Genomic DNA, 14,525 nt, shown 5'->3' with positions numbered 1-14,525 from the left:
GCTCTGGAGACTAGAATGCGGAACAATGGCTTCAAACTACAAAGGAGATTCCATCTGAACATTAGGAAGAACTTCCTGACCGTGAGAGCTGTTCAGCAGTGGAAGTCTGCCCCAGAGTGTGGTGAAGGCTCTCTTCTTTTAAAGCAGGGGTCCTCAAACTTTTTAAATGGAGGGCCAGGTCACAGTGCCTCAAACTGTTGGAGGGCCAGATTATATTTTTTTAAAAAATGAATGAATTTCTATGCACACTGTACACATCTTATTTGTAGTGCAAAAACACTTAAAAGCAATACAATAATTAAAAATAATTAAAATGAACAATTTGAACAAATTTTAACGAACAATTAGCAAATATAGTATTTCAATGGGAAGTGCACCGGGATTGTGGCGCAGCTGGCTGAGTGTCAGCTGCATTAAGATCACTCTGACCAAAAGGTCATGAGTTCGAAGCCAGCCCGGGTTGGAGTGGGTTTCCAACCAATTGTGTGTAGCCTGTTGTCGACCTTTGCAACCCGAAAGACAGTTGCATCTGTCAAGTAGGAAAATAAGGTACCACCTTAAAGTGTGGGGAGGCTAAATTAACTGATTTATGAGGCCACAAAGAAGACTCCAGCAAAGCATTCCAGCGGGGAAGCATGCGGGAATGCGGAAGTGCTTCATCAGCGTCGCAGATGGACGATGAAAGCGACAGCGTCCGGCGGCCAGAAAAGTTAAATAGCCTCTGTGTATGTCTGTATATGTTTGTATGTCAAAAATTGGCATTGAATCTCTCAGTTCTTATGGTTTTTTTCGGGCTATATGGCCATGTTCTAGAGGCATTTCTCCTGACGTTTCGCCTGCATCTATGGCAAGCATCCTCAGAGGTGAGGTCTGCTGGAACTGGGAAAAAGGGGGTTTATATATCTGTGGAATGACCAGGGTGAGACAAAGGGCTTTTGTAACTTGGGCTAGGTGTGAATCTTTCAACTGACCACCTTGATTAGCATACAAAGGGCTGACTGTACCTGGAGCAAACTCTTCTTGAAAGGTGATTAGATGTCCCTGCCTGTTTTTCTCTCTGCTGTTTTTGCTGTTGCAATTTTAGAATTTTTTAATACTGGTAGCCAGATTTTGTTCATTTTCATGGTTTCTTCCTTTCTGTTGAAATTGTCCAAATGTTTGTGGATTTCAATGGCTTCTCTGTGTAGTCTGACATGTTGGTTGTGAGAGTGGACACAGCATTTTATTTGAGAACACAAAAATGCTGGACCACTCTCACAACCACGTCAGACTACACAGAGAAGCCATTGAAATCCACAAACATCAACAGAAAGGAAGAAACCATGTGGACAATTTCAACAGAAAGGAAGAAACCATGAAAGTGTGAGTCCTGCTTTTGGCTGATGTGATAGGATTGTTGTTGTTGTTCTTGTTGTTGTTGTGTGTTTTCAAGTCATTTCAGACTTAGGTTGACCCTGAGCGTGGGCTGAGTAAATGACCTTGGAGGGCTGTATTCGGCCCCTGGGCCATAGTTTGAGGACTCCTGTTTTAAAGAGAGGCTGGATGGCCATCTGTCGGGGGTTCTTTGAATGCGATTTTCCTGCTTCTTGGCAGGGGGTTGGACTGGATGGCCCATGAGGTCTCTTCTAACTCTGTGATTCTATGAAAGAAAAGTTGCCACAAGACTCTTGGTGGTTGTCCTTTCTTCTGAAGGTCTACAGGGGGCGCTGCAGTCCACTGGCTGTTCCCACTCAGTCTCAACCAGACCCCTCGTCCCCCAAAACAAACGCTTGTATTGTAGTATCTCAAAACAAGTGCCAATCGCCTCCTTTGGCCGGGGAGTTCCGAGAGCGGCCAGCAGAGGGCGCTGCCGGACAGGTCTCCTGCGGCGGGCGGCGCGTCGCGGCGGGGATTGCAGCGCCAGGGCGGGCGAGTGGCTCGGAGCAAGCAAGGAGCTGATGCTGCAAAGCCTCTCGACGGGGACCATGAGGAGCACAGAGCGGGAAGAAGAGGGAGAAGGAGGAGGAGGAGGAGGAAGAAGGGGAGGAAGGGGAGGAAGAGGAGGCGAAGGGGGAGAAGAGGCGCGCGGAGAGGCAGCGCGGTAGAGACTCCAGCCCACCCGCTTGACTATGGCTGGGGGAAGGCGAGGGCTGGTGGCTCCCCAGAATACCTTCCTGGAGAACATTGTGCGGAGGTCCAACGGTAAGGAGGAGAAGGGGGGGGGGTCCTCAGGAGGTGGGATGGAAACTGCTTGGGATGGACTCCAAGTGGGGCGACTTTTGGGTCTCTGGGGTCCTACCTGGAGAAAGAAGTCTGGGGAGAAAGAAGACCACCAATGGGGATAGTCTTGAGAGGTTGGAGAGGCGGCCAATGGAGATAGTCTTTGAGAGGTTGGAGGGGCAGCTTTTGTCAATGTATGGGGTGATGGGTTGAGTGGGATCATCATCACCACCACTTCCATCATCATCTTCATCACCTTCATCACCACCTCCACCATCCTCTTTACCACCACCAAGTCCTCATTGTGTGTATGTTTCAGGGGACTTTCTTGGAGGAGACCCTCCTCCGCTTCCTTTCTTCCTCCTTGCGCCTGTCTGCTCCCCTCCACCCATGGGCTGCCCCCTCCTTCCTTTTGGTTTTGGTGCTATGCAGACCTGGGAGTTTTTCCTCCTTTGCAGAGGCTGGAGGTTGAGAAAGAGAGAGGGAGAGGGAAGAGAGAAAGGTGGGGGAAACCTCTCTCCTCCTTTGCCTGGGCTTTCTTCCAGTTCCACATCCCCTGCAAGGTGCCACTTCGAGGACAACCCATCCAAAAGGCACACATCACCCGCACACGGAGACGGTGACATTTCCAAGCGCAGAGGGTTTAAAAAACAACAACCATGTCCCTTTTGGTGCTGAGGAAATTGGGGCTTTGCTAGGTTTGGTTGGGCTGTTTGTCAAAAGGAGGGGAAGAAAGCAAAGCTGAAGAAGGGGGAGAAGATATATCAGGCATGGGCAAACTTTGGCCCTCCAGATGTTTTGGACTCCAACTCCCACTATTCCTAACAGCCTCAGGCCCCTTCCTTTTCCCCCTCAGCTGCTTAAGCGGCTGAGGGGGAAAAGGAAGGGGCCTGAGGCTGTTAGGAATGGTGGGAGTTGGAGTCCAAAACACCCCGAGGGCACGAGTTTACCCATGTTTGAGATAGACACTTCTGCAGTGTAGCCTAGGAGTGGAGAAGTGGTTCCTCACCTCAGCCAAACAATAAACTCCCTCAATTTGGATGGGTAGATGCCGAATAAATGTTTCTGGTTGCATGAGAGTTACTGTTGGAAATAGGCCAAAGTAATGCTATATCATCTCAGCAATGCTGTATTGACTGAGACAAATAAATAATAATAATAATAAACTTTGGGTTGTTGTAGGTTTTTTGGGGCTATATGGCCATGTTCTAGAGGCATTTTCTCCTGACATTTCACCAGCATCTATGGCAAGCATCCTCAGAGTACCTCTGAGGATGTTTGCCATAGATGCAGGCGAAACGTCAGGAGAAAATGCCTCTAGAACATGGCCATATAGCCCCCCAAAAACCCCTACAACAACACAGTGATTCCGGCCATGAAAGCCTTCGACAATACAATAATAAACTTTATTTATACCCCGCCACCATCTTCCCAAGGGGACTCAGGGCGGCTTACCTGAGGCCAAACCCAACAATATAGCAATGCAAATAAGCAACATATGACAATAAAATATAAATATAAAATACAATAAACAATATAAATAAATATCAAGCAATGTAAAGTCACAATAATTTAAACACAGGAAATAAATCACAGTGGGCAGGGCTGGTAGCAAAGATTAAAAAGTTTAAAAACACTGGGTGAGAAGGCCATGTATTGGAAACACAAACTCTTGAGTTTTTCGGGCTGGAAGCATTCTCTCCTGATGTTTCACCCACATCCTAGGACCTCATCATACTATAAAATGAATCCACTTCAAATCTAGTTTCTGCCTCCTGCAGAATTCTGGGGTTTGTAGTTTAGGGAGTAGACTTTAACAGCCCCACTAAACTACAAACCCCAGAATTCTGCAGGAGGCAGAAACTGGATTTAAAGTGGATTCATTCTCTAGTGTGATGAGGTAGCAAGGCAGACATCCTCAGAGGTGGAGCCCCCGGTGGTGCAGTGGGTTAAACCCTTGTGCCAGCAGGACTGCTGACAAACAGGTCGGAGGTTCGAATCCGGGGAGAGCACATTGAGCTCTGATTGTCAGCTCCAGCTCCCCATGCAGAGACATGAGAGAAGCTTCCGACAAGGATGGTAAAACATCCAGGCATCCCCTGAACAACATCCTCACAGATGGCAAATTCTCCCACACCAGAAGTGATTTGCAGTTTCTTATGTCACTCCTAACATGAAAAAACAAACATCCTCAGAGGTTGTGAAGTATGCTGGAAACTAGGCAAGTGAGGTTTATATATCTGTGGAATAATGTCCAGGGTGGGAGAAAGAACTCTTGTCTGTTGGAGGCAGGTGTGAATGTTGCAATTGGCCACCTTTATTAGCATAAAGTAGCCTTGCAGCTTCAAAGCCTGGCTGCTTCCTGCGAATCGCAACATTCACATTTGCCTTCAGCAGACAAGAGTTCTTTCTCCCACCCTGGATATTTCACAGATATATATACCACACTTGCCTGGTTTCCAACAGACCTCACAACCTCTGAGGATGCCTGCCTGCCATAGATGTGGGTGAAACATCAGGAGAGAATGCTTCTTGAACATGGCCATACAGCCTGGAAAACTCACAGCAACCCAGTGATTCCAGCCATGAAAGCCTTCAGCAACACAAAGACAAACTTAACGTAACACAGTTTTATGGTATTATAAAAACAGCTTTGTGAATGCAGTATACAATTTTAGTTATTTTTGACTGTTTGCTTGAGAGTTCTGGTTGCCTGAGTTCTGGTTAACTGAGAGTCTGCTGTACTTGCAAATTAATAGTGGCAATGTATAGTAATTATTGACCAATATTAATTTCTGGCAGGGCTTTTTCTTTAGGTGCTTCTACAAACTTTGCCTGCCATAGCTCAGTGCTATGGAATTCTGGGATTTGTAGTTTGATGAGGCACCTACACATTTTGGCAGAAAAGGCTAAAGACTTTCTAAAACTATATCTACTATGATTCAATTGCAGTGCGCTATGGCAAAGTGGTGCCAAACTGGGTTGCTGTGAGTTTTCTGGGCTGGATGGGCATGTTCCAGAAGCATTCTCTCCTGATGTTTCACCCACACCTATGGCAGGCATTCTCAGAGGTTGTGAGGTTTATATATCTGTGGAATAATGTCCAGGGTGGGAGAAAGAACTTGTGTCTGTTTGAGGCAAGTGGATGTCTGCCATAGATGTGTGAGAAACGTCAGGAGAGAATGCTTCTGGAACATGGCCACACAGCTCGGAAAACTTACAGCAACCCAGTGTTTCCAGCCGTGGAAGCTTTCGACAACATATTGGTGTCAAACTACTTTAATTCTGTAGTGTAGATGTTCTGTTAAACTGAAGCGCTATTATGCAAGAAAAAGGTTGGGAATTTTAGGTTTCCAGATCGCAGAATCCAGCACATTCCTTAATCCAAGTCTGTTTGTTTTTAGAGGAAATCAAGTTTTGGGGAGTTGATTTGGATACTTCAAGTGGGCTAAAGCAAATATTTAAATAGTTCTAGTCAAAGGCTATAATGAAATGTCTGATAATAATACTTTGTTAAGATTAGTGGTGTGTTGTTTATTTTTAAAAGAGACGTACTAATTGCATATTTACACTTCCAGACAAGCAACCTGAGCTTTGTCTTGGTAAACAAAGCAGGGAGGTGACAGTGGTAAACAAACAAACACAGAAATAAACAAACATGGGGCCGGAACTCATCCTTCGCTTTTGGATTTTTTAGTCTATTTCCCTCCAGCCACATACTTTTTGGGGGGGGGGGGGGGGGGAATGAGAAGGTCCATATACCACTTAATCCAGTGGTCTTCAATCTTCCTAATCCTGTGATCTCTTAATACAGTTCCTCATGTTGTGGTGACCCCCAACCATAAACTTATTTTAGTTGCTACTACATAACTGTACTTTTGCTATTGTTATGAAACATAATGTAAATATCAGATATGCAGGATGCATTTTCATTCACTACACCAAATTTGGCATAAATACCTGATATGCCTAAATTTGAATACTGGGGGGGGGGGGGGGGGATTGATTTTGTAATTTGGTAGTTGTAGTTGCTGGGATTTATAATTCACCTAGAATCAAACAGCATTCTGAACCCCACCAAAGATGGAATTGAACCAAACTTGGCGCACAGAGTTCTCATGACCAACAGAAGATACTGGAAGGGTTTGGTGGACAATGACCTTGAATTTTGGAGTTGTAGTTCACCTGCATCCAGAGAGCATCATGGATGGATCTGATGGATCTGGACCAAACTTTGCACTCATATTCAATATGTCCAAATGTGAACACTGATGGAGTTTGGGGGAAATAGACCTTGACATTTGTGGGTTGTAGTTGCTGGGATTTATAGTTCATCTACAATCAATGAGTATTCTGAACCTCACCAATGAGAGAATTGGGCCAAACTTCTCACACAAAATCTCATGACCAACAGAAAATAGTGTGTCTTTGGTGACCCCTCTGACACTCCCCTCACAATCCCTCAAAGGGTCCTGACCTCCAGGTTGAGAAACGCTGACTTAATCTAAATCTTAAAGCCTTATTTACACTAGTTTGATTGAAATGAGTTACCTGAGAACCCTTCCACACACCCCTATATCCCAGAATTATAGAATCATAGCATCATAGAGTTGGAAGAGACCTCGTGGGCCATCCAGTCCAACTCCCTGCCAAGAAGCAGGAATATTGCATTCAAAGCACCCCTGACAGATGGCCATCCAGCCTCTGTTTAAAAGACTCCAGAGTATTAAGGTAGAAAATTCCACATTATCTGAGTGTGGACTCAGATAACCTAGTTCAAAGCAGATAATGTGGGATTTTCTGCCTTGATATTCTGTGATACAGGCCTGTGTGGAAGGACCCTGAGTTAACTTGGTTTTGAGCCTGAAGTTGAAGTGTCTGTTTGTGCAGAGGTCTGAATTTGTTTATTTCCTTCCTAAGAGGATCTCTACCCCACTTTTGCACAGCCTTCATAACCACAGTGATGAAGGGTTGTGCAAGTGTGCTGCCTTGCAAAGCAGATGCTGGGGCTGGGATCCTGTACTTTTAACTCCTATCAGAATAGAAAATTACAGCAGGTTTTGATTTTACCACCCCTGCAAGACAAGCTGTCCAAATTTCTTCTCCTACAGAGCTCTTAAAGGCACAGGATCCCCTTCCAGGTCCTCTCCCTTTGCTCTCTCAAAGGGAGTAGTTGCCGTGCTAGGCGTGCTAAGCGTTCATAGGCATATGACCCAGTTCCTTCCTTTTGCCTTTTCGTTTTGATTAATTGCAGCTACTTGAATGAACAAGGGCTATTGGCACAAGTATTGATGAGAGAGATGCAGGGCTGCAGTCCAAATTGGGAAGGCACTCTGCTGCTGTATTTCGCTGGGGAAGAAAAAAAAATCCAGCGACAGGATGATAAGGCAGATATAGCACTTTAATAACTTCCACAAACCCTTTGCCATTTTTTCAAAACGTGACTTCATAGAGGAAATAGTACTTTTATGGCATTCTCCCTGCGAAACATTATCAATAACATTAGCCCATACTCAGATGTCCTATTAAAATTCAAGTTGACCCCCAGTCTTATCTTTCCAAATGAAATATTTTTTGGGAGAAGAGCAAAAGTGTCATTTGCCATTAACTCTGCAACAGCGAAAGATTTCCTTTCCTTAGATTATTCCCTGGTTGGCAGACGAACATGCCGTTTAGTCAGCACCAATGATTTAAAATAGGAAAAAAAATATATTCAGAAATCCAACTTCCTAGCACCTGTCTTTGGCGTTTGAATAATATTGTCATTAAAATGCCATTTTGAAGAAAGCGCTCAGTGGTAATTGGCTTCTGCTGCTTTTTTTTTATTCTTCCTTGTGAAATTGGGGCCAATCCTATTTTCCATTATCAGTATTTTTCCTTGCCTGCTTACAGAGTTTTAGAATGGCAAACCCGGCCTTCCTGTTAGGCAGGATGATGTAGCCCAGGCATGAGCAAACTTGTGCCCTCGAGGTGTTTTGGACTTCAGCTCCCAGCCCACTAAGCGGCTGAGGGGGAAAAGGAGGGTCCTGAGGCTGTTAGGAATGGTGGGAGTTGAAGTCCAAAACACCTCGAGGGCACAAGTTTGCCCATGCCTAATGTAGCCATATCAGAGATCCAGTTTTAGATTGTCAGCCCAAAGGACAACACATTGAAAGGGTATCAAACTATTATTAATTTTTTTATAGTTGTATTTTTTTACTGCCAAATAGGGGAAGAAGCATGTGTTGGGATTTTTCTTAGCTGCCAAAAAAATTGGCTGACTTTGAATACCATTAACCTTGGTTTGATAGGTGGTAACAGGAGGATGCCAGTGAATGTTTTGCCTCAGGCAGCAAAATGCCTTAGGCCAATCCTGCTGAGTAGCTTCTAATTTCACATAGGCTTTCTCATAGGGCTTAAAACACTGCAAACTCAGTGGCTCAGAATCCTTCCCCCCCCCCAGCATGTATTCTGAAACATCCTTCCCCAAGATAATGCTTTTTTGATAATAGTTTGTACTAGAGAAGGACTTCCTTTGAGTGAAAGGTTTCCAAGCCCTGTTTATAGAGACCAGGGGGTTAATGCAGGGGTAGCTGCTTTGTGTATTTACCCAAAGCTTTGGAAAGTTGCTCTTTGGACTGCAGCTCCCAGCATTTCCCAGGTGGCATCGTGGGCCCTTTTCACACAGCTGAATAAAATCCCACATTATCTGTTTTGAACTGGAATGTATGGCAGTGTGGATTCAGATAACCCAGTTCAAAGCAGATATTGTGGGATTTTCTGCTTTGATTTTCTGCGTTATATGGCTGTGCAGAAGGGCCCTTGATAGTGGTCACTGTTGGAGCAAGAAGGCAATGAGCAGTACAGTTTTGAGGATTTAAGATATTGCTGAAATAGGCTTCTCAGAGCTCTAATTTTGTCTGCCTTCCCTCATCACCACTTTGTGACCCAAGAGAAAGTGCAGCTTCCCTTTAGCCCCACTAGCAAGATTTTGGAGGGTTAGTATGATGCTGTGGTTTGAGTGTTATTCTGGGAGTCTAGGGTCTGAATCCCTGCTCAGTCACAGAAACCCATTCAGTGAGCTTGAACAATCCTCAGAGGAGGGCAACAGTGAACCTCCTCTGAACAATTCTCGCCAAGAAGACGCTATTATATTGGGCCGTGGTGGCACCATGTTGGACTGTGGTGGTGCAATGGGTTAGACCTTGTGCTGCTGAACTGCTAACATAAAGGTTAGCATTTCGAATCAGAAGGACAGGGTGAGCTCCCACTGTTAGTCCAGCTCCTGCCAACCTAGCAGTTCGAAAACATCCAAATGTGAGTAGATAAATAGGTACCTTTTCGACAGGAGAGGTATAAGATGCTCCCAGTAGTCATGCTGGTCACATGACCAGGAGGTGACAATGCAGGCTCCTTAGCTTGGAAATGGAGAACAGCACTTTCCTAGAGTCAGAGATGAGCACTGCCTCCAAAGCTGGCAATGAAAGGAGAAGCCTCTGCCTTTGTTTGTGTTTGTGTGTCTCATTATATTGTAAAAAGGAATTGAATGTTTGCCAGTATCTGTTTACACTGCTAATTGCTCTGAGTCCACAAGGGGAGAAGGGCAAAATAAGAATAATAAGAATAATAATAAGAATAATAAGAATAGACTACAAGCAGAGTCATAACACCGTTGTTCAGATGATTCATTGGAACCTATGCCACATATACCATCTGCCTGCGACAAAGAACTGGTAGGATCACAAGCTGAAAAAAGTTACAGAAAATGAACATGTCAAGCTCCTCTGGGACTTCCGAATTCAGGCTGACAGAGTTTTGGAGCACAATACTCCTGACCTCATGATTGTGTTAAAAAACAAAGTATGGATTGTTGATGTTGCAATCCCAGGCGACAGCAGGATTGAAGAGAAACAATTGGAAAAGCTGAAATAATGTGAGGAGTTAAAGATCGAACTGCAAAGACTCTGTCACAAGCCAGTAAAGGTGGTCCCAGTGGTGATAGGCACACTGGGTGCAGTGCCTAATGACCTTGGCCTGCACTTAAACACAATCAGCCCTGACAAAATTACCATCTGCCAGCTGCAGAAGGCCACCTTACTGGGATCTGCATGCATTATTCACTGATACATCACACAGTCCTAGACACTTGGGAAGTGTCCGACATGTGATCCAATACAACAGCCAGCATACTGATCTTGTCTGCTGTGGACTCATCTTGTTGTGTTTCAAATAATAATAATAATAGTAATAATAATAATAGTAATAATAATAATTATAATGATATGTTTATCGTAGGATTGCTATAAATTGGAAGTGACTTGAAAGTACACAACTACAAGATTCGGAGCCCAAAAAGTAACTATCCCAAGCTCTTCAGCTACCAAAACTTTGGCATTAATTAATTTGTTAATAAAATGAAAAGCTCTTATCTGCATGTAGAAAGTTCTCTGTGCAAATAGCTGTATATATGAGGATTCTCTGGAGATGATCTACTGACTGACAGGACTGGCCCTCCCATTAGGGACAGTGAAGCAGCTGCCACAGATGGCAGATGCTGGAAATCACAAAGCAGGGACAACCTTAATATATTTGTGCGATACACTTTGCTTTTAATTGTTAGATGTTCTTAGACGTAGTGGAAGTTGATCACCTTTGATCAGCGATGAAGGATTTAAAAGGTCAGGTGTTTTCTCTGTGTTGAATTGATGTGAACGGGGGAGGAAGGATGGCATCTTGTCTTTTGCCACAGGCAGCAACTTGGCACCTTGGAGGACACATCAGATGTTGCTTTCTGGAAAGTCAGATTATTAATGTTTCCCTCTTGTCCAAGTTGTCAGTGGCTTTCTATAGAAGTGCTTCTTATTACCTGCTTCCCAGTGGCCCCTTTCTTGTCAGTGGGGTGTTGGCTCTACTCAGGTTTTAATCCAGGCTTTAAAGCAGGCATGGGCAAACTTTGGCCCTCTAGGTGTTTTGGACTTCAACTCCCACAATTCCTAACATCCTCAGACCCTTCCCTTTTTCCCCTTAGCTGTTTAAGCTAAAGCAGGAATAGACAAACTTTGGCCCTCCAGGTGTTTTGGATTTCAACGCCCATCATTCCTAACAGCCTCAAGCCCCTTCCTTTCCCTCTCAGTAGCTTAAGGAATGATGGGAGTTGAAGTCCAAAACACCTGGAGGGCCCAATTTTGCTCACGCCTGCTTTAAAGGTGCTGTCCCAGGTGCTGAACTCATTTCCGGATTTCTGAAGACTGAATCTGAGACCTTCTGTGTGTATACAAAATATTTCCTCACAAAGATGTGGAAACACCAACCTTGCTGCCATAATGCCAACCCCTTGGGTATATTCATTTTATACACCTGAACAAATAAAATGTGCTCAGGCAGGAAAACATGAATGCAAAGGGATGTTATAGTACCTTAGAGACCAAGTAAGAGAACACAGTTGGTAGCACAAGCTTTTGTGGACTAAAGCTGCTTCCTCAGACACATGGAGTGAAGAGAAGCTATACTTAGTCTATGGCAGCGTATGTTTCTAAATTCTTTCTTTCAATTAGCCTTTAAGGTGCTACAAGATCCATTTGCATACTGATATTTCGATTATACGGCTGTGTCTTTGAAAAAAACATGGAATGTACTTGGAAACCAAGCTTATGCCATTTCTAAAATATACCTTCTTTTAAAGCTTGAACATCCACCTGGAAGATCTATGACAGTGTTTCTCAAACCGGGGGTTGGGACCCTGGAAGGGGGGGGGGGGTCACCAGGGGGTTTCAGAGAGGTCACCAAAGACCATAAGAAAACACAGTATTTTCTGTTGATCATGGGGGTTCTGTGTGGGAAGTGCCAAATTTGGTCCAGATCTATCATTGTTTGAGTCCACAGTGCTCTCTGGATGTAGGAGAACTACAACTCCAAAACTCAAGGTCAATGCCCATGAAACCCATCCAGTATTTTCTGTTGGTAATGCAAGTTTTGTGTTCCAAGGTTGGTTCAATTCTATCCTTGGTGGAGTTCAGAATCCTCTTTGATTATAGGTGAACTATAAATCCCAGCAACTACAACTTCCAAATGACAAAATCAATCCTCCCCCAACCCCACCAGTATACAAATGTGGGTGTATCGAGTATCGAGTGTTTGTGCCAAATTTGATCCAGTGAATGAAAATATATCCTGCATGCCAGATATTTACATTAAGATTCAGAACAGTAGCAAAATTACGCAGATGATGTCCAACTCTGTCACTCCTTCCCACCTGCTACTAAGGAGGCTGTCGAGGTCCTGAACCGGTGCTTGGCCGCTGTGACGGTCTGGATGGGGGCGAACAAATTGAAATTGAATCCAGACAAGACAGAGGTACTCCTGGTCAGTCGCAGGGCCGAACAGGGTATAGGGTTACAGCCTGTGTTAGACGGGGTCGCACTCCCCCTGAAGACACAGGTTCGCAGTTTGGGTGTGATCCTGGATTCATCGCTGAGCCTGGATCCCCAGGTTTCGGCGGTGACCAGGGGAGCATTCGCACAGTTAAGACTTGTGCGCCAACTGCGACCGTACCTTGGGAAGTCTGACTTGGCCACGGTAGTCCACGCTCTGGTTACATCCCGCCTTGACTACTGCAACGCTCTCTACGTGGGGTTGCCTCTGAAGACGGCCCGGAAGCTCCAACTAGTCCAACGGGCGGCAGCCATGGTATTAACAGGAGCAGGGCGCAGGGAGCATACAACTCCTCTGCTGTACCAGCTCCACTGGCTACCGATTAGCTACCGGGCCCAATTCAAAGTGCTGGCTTTGGCCTTTAAAGGCCTAAACGGTTCTGGCCCTGCATATCTATCCGAACGTATCTCGGCCTATCAGCCCACCAGGACCCTAAGATCTTCGGGAGAGGCCCTTCTCTCTATCCCGCCTGCTTCACAGGTGCGGCTCGCGGGAACGAGAGACAGGGCCTTTTCTGTGGTGGCCCCGCGGCTTTGGAATGCCCTCCCTATAGAGATAAGATCAGCCACTTCGCTGATGGCATTTCGGAAAAAACTGAAAACATGGATGTTTGAGCAAGCATTCGGCTAATCCGATGCGATGAAGTTTTTGGATCACGGACTGGCAATCACAAACAACGAAATTGGATTATGATTTTAACTAAGAGATGCATTGGTCTGTATTGGTGGCCCAATACTGTGTATTGTACATGTATGTGTTTTATATTTTTTAATCGGAATTATTGTTGTTTTTAAATGTTGTAAACCGCAATGAGTCGCCGTTTTAGGCTGAGATATTAGCGGTATACAAGTGTACCAAATAAATAAATAAATAAATAAATAAATAAATTACAGTTATGGAGTAGCAATGAAAATAATGTTATGGTTGGGGTTCACCACAATATGAGAAACTGTATTAAGGGGTTGCGGCATTAGGAAGGTTGAGAACCACTGATCTATGAGGTGCTACCAAACCTCTATTGTTATTTCCAGTTTCTCATCAAACTGTCTGTCATCTTAGTGCTTCTGGGCTAAGCCAGTATCATATATTTTCTGTCCTCCAGATAGGCCTGACTACTACTTCCATCATGTTCATTCCACATGTGCCTGAAGAGCTGAAAATGAAGGGATTTGTAGTGTGGAACAGCTAGAATATAGGAAGTCTGGCCTAAGTCTTCAGTCCACTTTATCTATATCCTAAATCAAAGCATGTAGTTGCTTGATTCAGTATAACCTATTTGTGTCTACTTGCTTTCTCCTTTTGGCGTTTTCTTCAGTATTGGACTTCTAAATTATAGGATGTTTGCTGGTGTGGGGTGTCCTCCTGTTTATAAAACTCCTGGAAATTATATTGATGGTGTTGTATACATAAACCAGTCCTGCTTCATAGTTTATACTAAAACAGGCTACTTTTGCTAAACTCTGGAAAAGAACAATTTAAACCTGCTTTGGTTAGTTATTTGCAATAGCCTTATATAAGAGTTCATTCTTGGTTCATCCTGATCCTGTTTTAGACTGTTGTGGCAGGAGCAGCCGGAGCCTAGGACAGGCCAATGTGTACAAAGCAGGGAAAGACAAGGATGTTGGAAAACAAAGTAACCACAGACCATAGGCAAGATCAAGTAAATGCAGCTGCCCTGTGGGTACACGAAACTGTGGCAAAACATCCTATATTATTAAAATAATAATAAATGTGAATTAAAAATGTACATTAGAATGCCATTTAGAGTGATCTAAAACTTCCCCCTTAAGTTTTATTTATTTTATTTATTTATTTCGAACATCTTAACCCCTCCCTTCTCAACCCCTAGGGGGACTCAGGGTGGCTTCCAATTGGCAATAATTCAGTGCCACTTCATAAAATATAAAATAGCAATA

General features: G+C 44.3%; 1 protein-coding gene across 2 annotated transcripts in view; it reads left to right on the top strand.

Annotated features, from left to right (window-relative positions):
• Positions 1 to 1,884: 1,884 nt before the first annotated feature.
• KCNH1 (potassium voltage-gated channel subfamily H member 1) overlaps positions 1,885 to 14,525 on the top strand; it is a 309,132-nt gene continuing 296,491 nt past the window's right edge. For both annotated transcript variants that reach the window (XR_009629959.2, XM_060754331.2), the window contains exon 1: positions 1,885 to 2,181. Coding sequence is in view for 1 of the 2 variants with exons in the window: in XM_060754331.2 (XP_060610314.1) it covers positions 2,109 to 2,181 (73 nt within the window). In the remaining variant the exon portion in view is untranslated. The remainder of the gene's footprint in view (positions 2,182 to 14,525) is intronic.

The sequence above is a fragment of the Anolis sagrei genome, chromosome 1, assembly GCF_037176765.1.
Source record: "Anolis sagrei isolate rAnoSag1 chromosome 1, rAnoSag1.mat, whole genome shotgun sequence".
Lineage (NCBI taxonomy): Eukaryota > Metazoa > Chordata > Lepidosauria > Squamata > Dactyloidae > Anolis > Anolis sagrei.
Note: the sequence above shows the minus strand (reverse complement) of the source record. Positions and strands in the feature narration are given on the sequence as shown.